At 41.1% G+C, this 16141-nt stretch overlaps 1 protein-coding gene across 1 annotated transcript; it reads right to left on the minus strand.

Annotated features, from left to right (window-relative positions):
* Positions 1 to 73: 73 nt before the first annotated feature.
* LOC138617153 (uncharacterized) lies at positions 74 to 15823 on the minus strand. The gene is made up of 7 exons (XM_069691915.1): positions 15652 to 15823; positions 15043 to 15149; positions 14393 to 14493; positions 13742 to 13890; positions 12323 to 12551; positions 11842 to 12062; positions 74 to 1610 (listed from the first exon to the last, which is right to left on the minus strand). Exons 2-7 carry the CDS (start codon positions 15141 to 15143, stop codon positions 1443 to 1445), a joined length of 969 nt encoding a protein of 322 aa, XP_069548016.1. The 5' UTR covers positions 15144 to 15149; positions 15652 to 15823; the 3' UTR covers positions 74 to 1442.
* Between the last annotated feature and the right edge of the window lie 318 nt (positions 15824 to 16141).

The following is a 16141-nucleotide window of genomic DNA, read 5'->3' on the forward strand; positions in this document are numbered from 1 at the left end:
GATTATATAAGTGAAATACACTCAGAGGCCACCTTGGTACAAAAACGGTGTAAAATAATTATGTGCAACGTGAAATAGTCGAATATTTGTATTTAAACACCACATAGTACAAACATAGAAATGCTTGAAAATACAATGACTTAAAAAACAGTCAATAAAGCCATGCTTAAAACAAACAGTTTAATCGCCTGATTAACAATCGCGCTTCCTAAGTTGGCTTTGCTTAAGGTGCTAGCAGTTTATAAAAAATGGATGAAATTCACATTAAGATATAACAAAATTACTGTGAGACTTGCATGCGTCCGTCACCCGTCAGATTTATATAAAGCATTTTCCTTGAAGTCCTTCCCGTAATGTGATAGCGTCAACATTGTTTGCCAAGTGTTGTGAAGAAAACAGTTCCCGAGGACTTCTTAAGTTTGAAATACAAAAAGGACAACGAATTCACCAAAACGCTTATAAATTCAAGCGACGCTGACTCAAGACCTCAAAACGGCCGGTCCGAAAAATGTGCGACCACCAACGCAAACGACACGGTGCTGCTTGCACAGGGACCGGTGATCTGTGCCTCAGGTAAAACAGACATTTGAAGAAGTGGGGGAGCTTGAGTACAGCGTAATGACGTTTCAGGTGGAGATGCCATGCAAAGAGATACCATCGACAGAGAGAGCTCCTTCTATTGGATTAGCTAAAGGCACTGATATCTTGATGGAAATAACTTCATTTTGGCCACTACCAGGCCCAGTAAATACAATTGCTAGCTGTTAGCGCAGCTGCGTGAGCCCCGGTAACTGATGGAAAGTGACTCCGGCACAGTTGTGAATGGCGCTGGTGGCTGCGTCTGCGCTCTCTCCAATAATCTCCTCCGCGCAATGGGGCATATTAATAAAGCGCCTTTGCCGTTACGCTCTCTGAACAGACCGTAAATAACTTCCCATTGAGCCCACCGAGGCGGGAACACGCTCGGGCCCTTCACCGCGCCGGACGCCACCGCTTTTTTAACCGCCACAATTAACGCATTAAGCACTCGAGTCCTGAACTGACGTGACACAATTGGCTGGCGTAATGATTAATTAACGAGTCGTGTAAAGTGTGGGCCAGCCCTAGAATTTCAAAAACAAGAGAAAGTTAATCAGGCTAATTGTCTGACACCATCTTCATTAACATAATATTACCACTGATGATGGGAGAATCAGGAAAATTGGCAAATGTGACTTTTGTCTTTTTTTTTTTTTCCTTTTTTTTTCCTTCCCTATAAATGCTTAGATATTTGGAATTATTATATTGTCCTAAAAATATCAAAGTACAAAAGACTGCATAGTTAAAGGCAAAGAGTTATGGTTTTTGCATCCGCACACGAGTAATTAAAAATGCTTCCTCTCCTTTCAGTGCCACATTGTAATGGCTATCTTCTTTCTGTTATCCAACACACACACACACTGTCATATGCTGAGTGTGATGCTGTGAATGGTGTTTGCTGGGATTTTGGCGTCCGCTTCCTCGCCACTGATCCTGAAGATCACAGAGGTGTTGGCGGGGATCGTGGCGGTGGCGTTCAGGGATTTGCCCAGCCAGCCGCGAGGGCCACGCCCGTACATTTTAACAGTTACCTGCAGAGAAGGAAAGAAAAAAAAAGTAAACGTCACGTACAGATGATAAAGGGTGGGAAGTGGGAGTTTACCCAGAAACCTCCTGTCTTTATGCGGGTCAAAACAAGGGTGCTTTTCATGGGTATTCTTGGGATATTTCCTGAGGTCATGATCCGGTCTGAGTCCTGCTGACCTCTGCTTAGTGCTAAGCGACACTCATGACTTTCACCTTTGACCTCAGCATGTTCAAGCTGTTGCTTAGTTGGTGGGCCTGTAAGAGGGGAAAAAAAAGAAAAGAAAAAGCAACTGATTGTTGAAAGAGGGATCGGGTTTATTAATGGGAACAATATGTATCTGTGTCCGTCTTCAGGTCAACTTTAACCCAGAGAGTATATAGATGTGGATTAGCAAAATAGTTTCTGATGTACTATTGTTCTCAGCTGTGCCATGCTTATTAATGATTCCGGTTATATTCGGTTAAATGTATCGGTAAAACAAATCAGTTCTTTGACTGCTGGGAGGTAATACTTTAAAACCACATAGGAACCATTTAGCTATTCAATAAAATGACCTTTAAAAAATTAACAAGGGAAAATTTGTCCTCAAGCTTGCTAAAATATTGAGCGACTCTGTTGGAGCTGTGATCCACGCGGTCGTCTGAAACGGAATAAATATTAAATTAACCTTGTTCTCACTGAGCTTTAATTCCCCTCCACATCTTGAATGGAGTCATACCGCTCTTGATTTTATGTAGGTTGTAGGGCATAATACGCTTTAACACGGCATCAAAACTGCCTGTTATGTTTCGAGCCTGACAATGGAAGCCTTAACTAGATTTAGACATGCAAGTAATTGAACCACATCCATTTCAAAAAGAATGCCTCGCTGCATCTCTTGTTTGGCTGCATTTACAGGGGATAACAGAATATTACAGTGCCTTTTCACAGTTCCATTTTCTTTCACTTTAGCATTAGGCAATTTTTCAATTATTTTTTTTTTCTTTTTTCCATGTACTTTCATCCCCGGCTCTCCATAATGTCTGGGCCTTTTAGTTAATGGTAGCGACAGTCAGAGCCCAGTATATCGGCCCTTGTCCATTTTGCAGGTCATTGTGGAAGCCCAATAGGCCTTTTATTACGCCGACATCAAAAGGCAGATAAGCATTAGAGGTGGGGAAAATACCCTGCACTAGATATGTTCCCTCTTTCCTTTGTCTGCTATTGAAAGTGATCATTTTAATAGTGAAGAGGTTGGTGAGCTTTGGGGCTGATGGGAAGTGCGACACCCCTGACAGCCTACGAATATGAGCAAGTCGATAACACAACACGAGCACACAGCACACCCTCAGCACCTGCACACTCTTGCTGCTAACCTAATTATCTACAACAAAGGCCACTGCGATTTCAGACACACATCTTTTCACCATTTTACTTACTTATTACTGTGCATTAAAAACGGGGAGAAAGACAGGGGGGGGGACAAAAAAAACCAAAACAATTGTGTCTTATATTGCAGCTTTGGCCGAATGCCACATGGCTTCTATTACAATAGCATCAGACACTTCAGAGTGAGTGAGTGTCTATTAATTTGGGATGCATGAAAAAAAATTGTTTCGTGACAGCTGGTGGCATATAAACCAAGACAAAGACATCAGAGAGGAATTATTCTAACAATTCAGAGCCAGACATAATAGTTGGTCATCACCACTTAACTAATTTAATGGAGATAAAGTTGAGTATTTCCATCTTTGTGGCACTGCTCAATACAGGTTCTGCATTATATTTAGACCTAAACCGAGCAGGAAAACTGATCAAATCATTCAGAAAGACTACGAGAAGCTACGAAACGCACGTGCTGCTGCACCGTCCTCTAAATGTTATTTTCATAACATATTAATTAGGACCAACCCTGACGTAAGATTCTCCTACTTGACTAAAATATGTTCATTTAAGGTAACAGTCGACAGTTCGTCACGTTTTTGGAGCATCAGAAGATGGTTTAAATTCCAAGTAATGCGTGTGTTTGGTAACTAGTCTTTACGGTTCGGATTGACAGTAACAGCTGTTTCTGTAAATTATCTGTAAAATATCTACTGACGTTCCTGCGATTTAATGACTAATGAAAATTTGGTCAACTGACACTTTTCTCGTGGCCAACTATTTGGGAGCAGCCGTAATATTTATAGTAAAAATCCCGCTAATGGACGGGCCAGGTCTTCTTTGGAGAAATCCTATCGTTGAACACTTGAGGAAGTGTAACGTAAAAAGCATTTCATGGCCATTTAAATCTACTCGTCTACTCTGTAGCATCATCCAAAACCACATTCACCAAGCTACAGGAAAGAAGAGAGCTGCCATCTTTGGCTTGAAGTCAAGGAGGGAATTTCTGTGTGGTCTAGACAACCTGCCTGCCAGGTGTTGTACAGCAGAGGTGGTGCGTCAGGTACAGGAACTGTCATCGCATGTTACCCTCTCGGCCACTTGAGGCAAGCGTTTCGAGGGTGAAGACGATACTGTATCTAACGTACAGTAGCAGAGCACGGTGCGGAGCAGCTGCTGACATTAAAAAATTTTTTTTTTTTTTTTTAAATCACTCAATGAGCAATGTCTACAGACAATCCACCCAGCAGCTGCACAATCCCCGCCACGTCAGCAAGAACAGATCAATAGTTACTAAAATAACATCTCACTTTTCCCTGTGAATTGTCCACAAGTGAATGAGACTCACGACTGTTTCAAGCACCAACAGGCCTCTGTGTGTGTGTGTGTGTGTGTGTGTGTGTGTGTGTGTGTGTGTGTGTGTGTGTGTGTGTGTGTGTGTGTGTGTGTGCGTGCGTGCGCGTGCGCGTATATAACACTTCATGGCGGGGACAAGACCCTTGGGGCGAAGGCTGGGTGTCACACAAAGGGCTGAGAGCTCACCTAACAGTGTCTACCCTGAGCTCCCTCTCACTTTCAGTGTCGCAGGAGTCATGTGAATGACATCACTCCTCACATTTCAACCAGACAAACTCCTTCTCCTTATTTACCGTCTGCTAATAGCCATAAATCCTGCCTTCGGTTCACTGTTCACCTTTTGCCCTCAAGACGACAGCTCAGTCTGCGTTCCAAGAAGGAACATCTTCTTACAAACAGCTGATAGCGATCGCCACTGGTTTCCTTATCTTTTACCTGTTTGGAAGTCCACGGCACAGATTCACCGCCGGTCCGGTGTGACGAAAGGTTTAGAAAATTACCTAATTCATTCATTCATTTGAAAATAAAACACATAATCGTGCATCAGGGGCTTTTGCGTTGTGATTGAGCGTTTTTGTTTCTGTACGAATGCAATTATTTGTCATGAAGGTCTGACAGGGTTTCTGACGAATGTGAATAATGTGAGGAGCTGTGTGTAATTGGGTAGGGACGTGTCACCACCTGTATGTATTGCCATTCACAAAGTTCAGATTCTTCCCCTGATAAAGTCAAAGAATCCCAGCGGGGTATCAGTCAGCAGGGGCTGTTACCTGGAGCCATGGGTGCAGTGTTTCAGGTGAACTCTGAGTGAGCGTAACACCACACCGGCTTCAGACGACGGGCTCTTTGTTCCACGCCGTGTTTCACCAGACACAGATCGGGTGGGGGGAGGAGGGGGGCATTGAGTAACACACCTCTGGCGCACCAAACATCTTTGTCGACGAGCCAAATGTCATGGAATTGGACCAAAAATGGTTTGCGAGACAATTAGGTAAACACCGCGTGGTTTGGCTCATCGGATGAATACATTAATCTTCTTGGAGGGGCGTGAATCACTGCATCATCATCATCATCATCATCAGTGATTTGATGCAACTCGATTCATTAACTCGCTGGTTTGACTTTTTCAAAAATGTTCTCAATTTGATACGAGTCAGGAAACCACAATTGAATTCAGTAACATTTAGCCCAAATTGTATTTCCATTTAATAAATCTCTAATTAAATCAAAGCATCTTTAATTTTCTAAAATAAGATGCAAACAATAAGTATAATAAACATTCCAAAATGAGCCCAAACACTGGAAACCTTTTCCACGGACCAATTCTAATCTAAACATTCAAGATCTTCCACTGAGAAGAAGCAGTGTTGGTAGTAATGAGATTAGCAGTGGCAGTCATGTTACATACGTGTGTGTAAAACTGGCAGTGGAGGAAGCTGCATTGATCCAATGTGAGTTTAATTTTTATTGCAGATTATTGCCGAACTGGAGCCATTTGTTCCAGTTATCTCTTTTAGCAGATTGACGTGTTGAATTTTCAGAATTTGTAAATGGTGCATCAGTGCAAAGAAGGATTCTCCGCACCTCTTCCTGCTAAACTGATCGAACCCTGTTTTACCGTCAATTAATCATGAGAGGATTTATTCGATTAGCTGATTAACAGTCAAGGTTATAAAATAGTGAAAAATAACCTTCACATATTCCCTGAGAACAAGATGAAATCTTCACATTGTTTTGACTAAGCGGGAGTTGAAAACGTACGCGTATTAAATCTGCATCGATAGAAGTCAAGAGAAAAGCGGGAAATTCGCAGGTACGAGAATCTGGAAGCGGCGACTGTTTAGCATATTCTGTTGAAATCTTTCCTGAAGGTTTCTATGTCATCAAAACTATTGTTAAAAAAAAAAAAAATGCCAGTTGACCACCCTCATCTAGTAATTGAATAGTTGTTTCAGGGCTAGAGGCAGTAACCTAACTCCGAAAATGGCATCAGTCCCTAGTTTGCGCCATACAGTACTTCATACTTCAAATACTCATCACTGAACTTTTATGTGCTCCAGATGTGTGCCATCCATTAAGATGCCTCAACTTTGGCTTGCTGACATTACCGTCTACGTCAATAACCACATTTGTCTCAAGCAAAAAAAACAAAAAAACAAAAACAAAACAAAAATGGCTGGTTAAGTTCTGAATGTCTCTGCTTCCAAACAACCTGCCCGAGCTAACAGGAAGCCATTAGACTCTCGGCAATACCCATTTACATGCAGTCACCCAGCTCTGACTTTATTTCCATCCGCATAAGTGCATTTTCTGCGAGAGGTTAAAATATGAATCCCCTCCTTTTTCTCCTCAATAGGTCTGGTCGTCTGGCTGACTTGAGAGGGCACAATCTATGACTGATTTAATTTGTTCTTTACGAACATCTCTAACAGCATTACCCCCAGAGCATACACTGACTGCCCCCATCTGACTCCATTAACTCCCAAATCAGGTTTAAAGACCATATTGATGCTGTCTGTTATTAAGGGTGATTATCAAAACAACAGACAATGGGCCAAAGTGTCTGTTAACTAGTTTATCCATAATTTCACATAACTGTAACAGATGGCAGGGCTGTCAATTATATACTGTATCTGCTGCACACAGAAGCCACACACTGTCTGGATATGCAGCATATTAGCCTTTACATTAAAAGAACGATACTCTGCTCACAGGTGGCCGGGGCAAAATAAACTATGATACTGAATGTCCAAAAACAAATATGCATTGAGGGGAGAACACGGTGGAGAACTTGCCAGTTAGCAGCTCGTGTTTTCCAGCTGTGTATTAAAAAAAAAAAAAAAAAAGTCATAAAATATTGTAACGCTGCCATTCAGTCCACTTCACCACCTTTATTCTCCTCAATTAACGAGAATGGCTTTTGAAGCTGTAATTAAGTGCCTCTGCTCCACTCGGCCTCTTCATTATTCATGAATCCCTATTGATCATATCTTGGAGCCTATACTGTGGGGATCACTGTAATATCCTGAATCCACAAAACTGATAACTGAGCTTACGGAGATAAAATTAACATCTCGGCCACTGACTAAAGAAAAGTTTCCGTTAGATACTAAAACCAGCATTTAATGCCAAATTGGAAGATGTCAGGAGAATCATTAATTGGAAAAAAAAAAAAAATCCTCATTGAAGCTTGTATTCAATATGCTATTTAATAGGGCTGTGCAATAATTCGGTACTGTTTTCTGAATTTCAATGGAGCTGTATTGTGATTATATGATCGTATCATTAGGGACCGAACTAATGATTATTTTCTCTGCAGATTAACCTGCTGATTATTTTCTTTTATTTAATTGCTTTATCTGTGACAAAATGTAACAAAATCGTCAGAAAATCACCCTATCACAGTTTCTCAGAGACCAAAATGATGTCATCAGATTGCTCGTTTTATGTAACGAACAGCCCAAAACCCCAAAATATTCATCTTAGTATTGTACATTACAAAGGAACGCATCTATTTCTCAGAAGAAGCTCGAACTAGAATTTGACATTTTTACCTGCCCCCCCCAAAAAAACATTTTAACTAAAAAAAGAATTGCAGATTGAATTTCTGTCAGTCAACTTATTATTTCTGATAAATATACATTTTCTTTTAAATGTGACGTGATTATTTTGACACTCTTGCTAATACTCATGACGTATTCATATTAGATATACATTTAAATATGTTGTTGATTCAACCATGCTGCCAAACCCTATAAATACACCTGTTTTTTTTTTTTTTTTTTTTTTTGCATTCAGTACACCATATAACAATTTTTACGAGTTGTCTCATAGACGTACTCGGTCTTTCACACCCCAGCTCATTCCACATTCAAAGGAATTATTTTCTAATGAATATTAATGGTTTGGAGCTTTATTTTAAACATGTATTCAAATTTACTGAAACTCAAGCTCCACCTGTGTTAAGTAGGAATGTGTAAAACATGAACGCTAACGGTTGATGTTTAACTAAATTAACAAAAGAGCGCTTGAAGAGCCCTCAAACGACTGGTATTGCATGCTGGGTGATAAATTTGGAGGAAACACATTGAGTCATCTTCAACTTGACAGATGCAGAATCTCTCCACGGGACTCTTCACTGTGGCTTTGTGCTCGGGCGAAAAAATAGATTTTACCAAGTTTAATCACACGCTATTACAAGGCAGCTTTCATCATTGCCTTCCACTGTATAAGTGCTGGTGTCTTCACTAGTTCATTACAGACACTTGTGATTCTGCAGCACTCTTTTCATGTGTAATTGCATGGTTAGTTTTCCTCTGTAGCTTCCTACACACACTCTGGTGCAAATTATTTCCAACTCTAGTTTCCTTTCGAGAGCGATCCTGCAATTACAGAAATCTGAACATCCAGGTAGTTGCCACACAATTTTCAGTTTTGTAGAAAATCGCGTGCAACCGGTAGATCTTCCTTTCTAGGAAATCCATCAGAAAACTTTCCCCCTGAAACTTTTCTTTAACACAGACATCATCTTTCACCAGGTTTAGTCGGCCACTTGACGGGACTGACAATCTCAAATTAACAATCAAATTTCACTTTTTTTTTTTTTTTTTTTTTTTTTTGCGAAACAACTTGCTTTTCTACATTTTGCAACCGTTAGATGAAAATATTGGACTTTTTGATAAGTGCAGAGACCGAGTGGAATTACAGATGGTCATCATTTCTGGTATATCATTTCTTGGTTACGCAGCATACGTAGGATCTGGCCATATTTGCTAATGATTATTATGAGGGGTTTATAAGTAACATTAATGGGTACTGCATGTATTTACTTCAAATGGCCCCATACTGTTTTTCTTCACTTAAAAAATAAATTAAAAAAAAAAAAAGACCAAAAAGCCACAGTGGCTGCCAATGTTATCTATTTAGGCAGCAGAATTTGCAGGCTTTGTAAATGGCTTGCTCCTGGCCTTTTGTGTGCCTCCATTCATTAACACCACAAAGCAGTTGATGTCTCCCCTCGCTGCCTTTTCTGTGCTAAGCACCGAGCGCACCAGGCTGTCCATTACAGGCCCGTGACGCGTGCAGCCGGGGAGATGGCCAAACAGAGAGGAATGTCAGTGTGGAGTTAAATTAACAAGCTACATTTGTGTGGAATCTGTAGCCTGTCACGGAGACGAGATGTATCTCCGGCAACCGAGATCTGATTATTTGTACCATTGTCGGTTAGCCGAGATGTTGTCTGTGAATTTGCAGCTTTTCGCCTGGTCCTATTAATCAGCTGACAGGGCCGTGTAGTCAAGTTACGGTCGAAGGGACATAATTGTTGCTTGTCAGCCACGCAATTAGTGAACACGCTGCATATGGTGATGGAAACTTTTTAAAAATTCGCCAGCTCCTCCCGACTGAACTGGACTCTGTAAACTGGTGTAAAGGCCTCGCAAAACAGTCAAATATCCAAATAGGGGACGACACAAAGACGACACATTTAACCTGCACTTTAAATTATGACATCAATGGATCTTCAGCTCTTTCCGTCTCTCCCTAATACACACACACACACACACACACACACACACACACTGTAATTACCCCACAATCCATACAAATTGAATGAAGCCAGAACCGTGGTCTAAGAATATAGACCATAATTAATAAATTACAGCCACTCTACTCAATCATTCTCCACTTTGGGGCATGTAGACATCCCATTCTCCGCAGAGTAATTGCCTGAGCTCACAGAAAACACACCTAGTGCTTCCACGGTGGTTTTGTAAATGCATCTGGTGCCACTTCTTGCAACCAAACAGATGTCCGAGTGAAACTGTAGGTCATATCACAGATCTTCTAGCCTGTGTATTTACAAGTCACAAATCAAAAGCATGCATTATTTCTGGGCCCTGGAAATATGCCTGAGGGAGCTATCAGGTTTCCTTGCCACCCCCCATGTTTCCCCTTGCAGCTGCTGCACACGAGCAAAGAGCTTTTTTTTTTTTTTCCTTCTTCTTCTTTTTTTCTCTCCGAAAGACAGAGTAGGTGACGGAAGTCAGTGAATCCAAAGGAGCAAATTCTTAAAATATTTATTGTAAAAATCCAGTGGCAAAATGTATTTTCCCTGGTGGTTACTGCATTGAAATAACTGGAAGCTGATAACTGATGCGCTGCGGAAAAAAAAAAAAAGGAAAGATATCTCAACAACATTTTGCCCATATCTTTCTCCAAGTCACATTTTTGTGTGAAATATGGGGTGCAGGTTTGCTTTGCACTGCCTCCATTTACAAATATTTCTTTGAAAATAATATATTTTGTCATCGCTGTGTGTGTCCCCCTGGGCTAGAAAAGGGCCCGCTGGAGACCGTCTAATGACTGTTGGGTCATGTATCAAATACACAGCAGCTGGAGGCGAGAGGGGAGAGTACATACAGTCTGCATGTTGGGGGGTGGGCAAACTAAAGCCTGAGTGGGCTTGTATGGAAAGCCCAGGCTGAGTGTTTGGGTGTGAATCAGTAATGGATGCTGAGCCGGGGTCATACTCACTGGTCTTAAACATTTCCTTTAAATCAACAAATTAACCGACGAGCAGCGCTGAGCCACCATCGCCAAAAAGGTTTTAGTTAAAAATGTCACTATAATCCAACTATGTCACAGATAACCTTTACATTCAGTACCATAGTTACATTTAAGATTTCCTGTCACAGCATCTGTTGAGACGACCTTTAAATTCAAATCTAATTCATTCATTCCCTTGCAATGAAATAAACAAAATAATCCAAAACATCAACTGATCTCACAGTGCAAATAACTTCAAATCTATCTTTTTTTTGACTGCGATTTTTGATGGAAGTGAGCTGATAAGTACTTTGCGAGCAGGTAGAATGACACGACTCGATAGGAAGCCGAAGAGTTAAGGCAGTAATTAACACTTGGAGAGTTCATGGAAATAATCTGAGAGCACATTGGAGGAAAGGTGCCCAAATGGGCTTTAAATAAAAATGCCCTTTTTAGCTCTTTCTGTATTGTGAAATAAAAATGATTTTTGGAAAAGGGCTCATTAAATATAACCGCTTTACTTCCACAAACATCGTAACTAGGTGGGCTTGACTTGATGATTAAATATGATCTCTCTGTAGTGTGTTGAAAAAAACTAAAACCTGAAATTTCCTTTAACTGAATGGCTCTTGATCAAATTGCACTCCAATCACTTACTCTCATGTTTATACAGTAATTGTTTTTCAGTTTTCAATTAAAAAATGGCCCTAATTGTATTAAAATAACTGTAAAATTAGTGTCATGTTCTGTGGTCTTTAGCATGAAATCTGTGTTTTTACAGTTGCCAGAACAAGAGTGGTATAACTAAAAAGCTGAATTAGACAGTTATAAAGTACTACTGCCACCTGCTGGTTCTAGAGGACATTATGCTTCACTTTAACTAGGAGCCTCTGACGCAGCATTCAGCCGTCAGTTACAAACGGTACTTATAGTCCCGGTTTGGCTCCTCAGAACCAGGGGAGTGGACTGACCTGAGGAGCGTGTCCCAGCAGGGCCCACAGCGAATCAGCAGACAGGGCCTTGACTCTGGAAAACTCAAGTGTGTCCGTCTCCTGGCGGTTGAAAGCGATGTACTGGCAGCTCCGGTAGTCTCCTTTCAACTGCTCGCCACAGTGCAGCCGCACCAGATCCCAGGTTCCTACCCTCCTCAGGACCTCCCGCACTGACTCCATCTGCCTGTACGACATATTACCTGCAGAACAAAAAAAAAGAACAGACTAACTGAACCCCGGCTTAATTTAATCCAAAAAAAAATGTCTCAAACTGACCTGAAAGTTTGATTACCAGTCAGTTACGATATGTTCATTGGAATCATTTTGGAAACAGCTTTATTTTAGTATGAAGTGCTGTTGGAATATTTTGTTCACTTTAAATTGTTTATTTGTGCAGGTTATTAAAACATTGACAGAATTAATGCATTTTTTTTTTTTTTTTTTTAAAGAACCCACTCACCAGATATCCAGGAGGGAATCAGAGCATCTGATATCCAGGCCATGTAGCCCTCCTTGAAAGATCTGAGGAAGTCCTCTATCTGGCTGTGGGAGACCAGCTCCCTCCTCTTCCTCAACTCCTCATCCAGCTCACAGTCTGGAGAGAGGAAGATGACCCTGGGGACGAAGAGACTTTGGCGCACAGACACTCCACTCCTCTTCAAATAGCTACACAAGTTAGCGGTCTTGGTCTAGAAGAGACGGTCACACATTGGGAGGCATTGGCATTTTTCTATTTGTTTTTATCTTTGGCGTCTGTAGCAGCAAAAATCTGCAGTGCGAAAACCTGGTATTGAATCCATGGTCAGACTTGTACTCGTGTTTACTTTTTCTTTGAATAGTTTTAGGTGTAGTCATACTTTTGCAGATTATAGACTATTGTTTTTAAGTAAATTTCTTGTACTCGCGGGGGGAAAAAAAGAAGAGAATGTTTTGGAACTTTTGATTCTTTTGTCATTCAAAGATAGTTTTGGAGAAAGAGCACGCTTATAGTTAGTACCTGAACACATAGTGATGTTTTTAAACTCATCATCACAAAATTGACAATAATACATCAAAGTTAAAAAGTAGTTAACTGTTGATTTTTTTTTTTATATGTTCTCTTGATCGGTAAACCTACTAACGGTTTCAGTATTATCAAACCAACTCCTGAGAGTTTTTTTGTTTTTTTGAACCCAGAACAGTGAATATTTTAGGCATACGCTCACATTCATGGGATGTCTCAACATTCCTGTTATATGATGACCTAAAAGACCACGAGGCTCAGTAATTCTGCACTTTAAATAAATTGATTAAGCGGCAATGCAAATGTCCACTTGTGAATTTCCAAGAGGACCCATTTAAAAAAATGATGTAACCTTAAATTGGCACACAGTCGAGCTCCATCTGCTTTGTGTAGATTAATGAAGTTAATAGAGCCAATTCAAGCAGAACTATTTCAATAATGCAGTCAGTGTGTGTTTGCCATCAGACTGTTCTGTCAAGCTTTCAGTCCGAATTTAGCATCTATAGAAATGGAAATGAATGACTCGTAACAGACCCAGGCACATAAGGTGACAGCTGTGTTTAGGCACCTGCCTGCTTTTACCCCTCCTATCCCCACCCCACCCCCGTCAACCCAGGAACATAATTATGGCCTTTCAGATGAAGAGTGCCCACTCGGGAAGTTTAGGAGGCCCTGCTGTAGTGTTTGAAATTTCCATATAAATTGTTATGGTGACTCAGAATCTCTTAACCCGGCTACAGTTTGGATGAAAACAGCAGATTGGACAATTGGTTGGACCTTGGACGTAAGTGTGCCAGACAGTTTGACATTTAGGTTTTCATGAGGTTATTGGCCCGTTTCAGCTAAATGTGTCCTTTTTTTTTTTTTTTTTTTTACCGTGATAGCTTTGAGGGGATCGTCGATCTGCTCAATGCAGGTATTGGTAAAGTTTTGGTCCTCTTCTGACACTTGCATGTGCCACTTTTGGTTGTGAGCCGACACTGTGCCTTTCCAGGGTTTTACATCTATGCAGAAGATCCCTTGGCCTTGGTAAAAAAAAAAAAAAAACATCAAGTGAAAATTTGCACACTTCAGATACTAATGTTACACCACTAGTACTGGAGTCAATCTTTTCCTAAAGCAAATTTAAGTCGCTGATTTGAACAGAGTCAAAGATTAGAAGTATGAAGTAGGAGTGGGCGATGTGGATGAAACGTTCCATCAGGGCATGTCATTTTAAATCGTACTATGCAGTGTATTGTGATACAAAACATTTCTGGAATGTATTTCGCTATTGTGATATTTTCAAACAGATACCTCGGTAAATAATGAAATAGACGCTCTCGGAACTCTCAAACAAATCTGCTTTACCGTGACATGCTGTAAGGTCACAGCAAGAAGAGAGTCTTCTGTAAGAGAGGTCGGCCGGAATAATTCAATCGCTCTCGTAACTGTACCCGGCCTTAAACATCTGGAGAAGGTGATACTGAATCTTATGCCGCAACAGCAACGTCATTTATACATGTGCCTTTCATTGCAGATACCAACCTGTGAGGACAACAATGTTGATGTCATCATTGGCTGTCTTGAACTGGTCAGGGATACGCAGATTGCAGTAAATGTCTTCCTTTCTCAGCCCGGTAAGTTTTCTACAGACGACATTAGATTTGTTTTTGTTTTTTTGTGCACATGTAAACTTTATGAGTACAACAAAGCTAAAGGTGCACAAGTTAGTTTGTTTGTGGCCACTTGGCTGCAGCAGAACAAACTGTAAACACAACACTGAAGTATTAACAGTTTTTAAAGTGAATGCGGTGAAAGTTGCCTGTTCCAGTATTCAGTCTCCTTTTAGCCCCATTTCTGTCTCCACCACCTCCTAAAAAAAACATCTGGCTCTTTACTTGCTAAATGCTCGACCGTGTTTGTAGTTCGTCATTCTGTTCAGTGCTGGGCAGGTTGCAAACGGCAGCTTTACCAGGGTCAAAACCAAAACGGTAATCTTACAGGCCTCGCACCAAAAACAATGAGCTCAAAGAAGGTAAAATGCCTCCTTGAGCTGAGGGGAACCACGGTTTGGTAATACTTCTTCACGGGTTCTTCACTAAGAGTGACTCATTTCACTTTTTGGCCACAAAACCCACTGTTATTGTAAAAAAAAAATCCTGTTTTGTGCGGCTTTGAGCTTACTTAATACTTACACGACATGTCGGAAAAACTCAGGCAGTGTTGGCGACTGCTTTGGACTGCGGCCCGGGGCGCTGTCTGAAGCTTCGGAGTCGGGATGAAATGGAGTAAACATTCTAGCCTTCATATAAAAAAGAAAAAAAAAAAGAGAAAGAGAAAAGGAAATCAAAATAAAACAGATGAACACTATAAATCAGCAGTTTAGAAGAGACGAATACTGTAAAAAAAAACAACAATGCGGCTGAGGAAAATAATTTGTCTGTATCCACGTCTGGTTCTACTTATATGTACTGCAGTGCAGTGACAATGATGCCAAATGACAAATCCAACATGTTTGTGAAGAAGATTAGCATATTCAACGTGGGTTTTTTTTGTTGTTGTTGTTTTTTTTTCCAGCTGAATCAATTCTCAGCTCAACAAATTGAACGGAAAGCACTACTTCCACGTCTCCACCATTGTCGTTATACATCGAAAGCAACGTTACATCGAGGGTTAACATCTTTGTTGACGATACTTGGAAGAACTTGTAGACCCCTGGGGGAGAGAACAAAAGAGCAACAAAAAAAAAACCCAAAACCTGCACGCCGAACTCGCTTTACGGCTCTCATTGAAAACATACGTACTGTTTAGAGGTCTCGCGCTGTTTAAAATTGCCTTTTGAAGAGGAGAAAATGAGGACATTCAGTTCGACATTTTTCCGGCGTTAATGACGTGTCTTTTTCCAAATGCTGAGCAACGTAACTCTATCCAGGAACGCTGTTTCACAATTTTACCGCCCCCACCCCCGTCGTCCTCCTCCTCCTCCTCCTCCTCCTCCTCGTCCTCGTCCTCTTCAGCTGCACTGCCAGAGTTCCTGGAAGAGGTAAACAACACACCACGTGCGCCACCTGCAGCATCGTATTTCGCCCGCGCGGGACGGGGGGGGGGGACCTGAAGTCTGGAGATGTCACACGGTTCTCCTGCAAGCGTTTGCACGATGCATTTCGGGGAACGCTTCCTGGTATTTTTCCCCACGTGATGTTCAGGTAGCGCTTATTGCACTGAGAATCGATCTGACGACGCGGTGGCGGAAGAAATAGTCGCATTGGAAATGCTCAGTGTGGGAAAAAAAAA

The sequence above is a fragment of the Brachyistius frenatus genome, unplaced genomic scaffold (genome assembly GCF_029030835.1).
Source record: "Brachyistius frenatus isolate BFR_SWC_R1_liver_20210118 unplaced genomic scaffold, ASM2903083v1 Contig_11, whole genome shotgun sequence".
In the NCBI taxonomy this organism is placed as follows: Eukaryota; Metazoa; Chordata; class Actinopteri; family Embiotocidae; genus Brachyistius; species Brachyistius frenatus.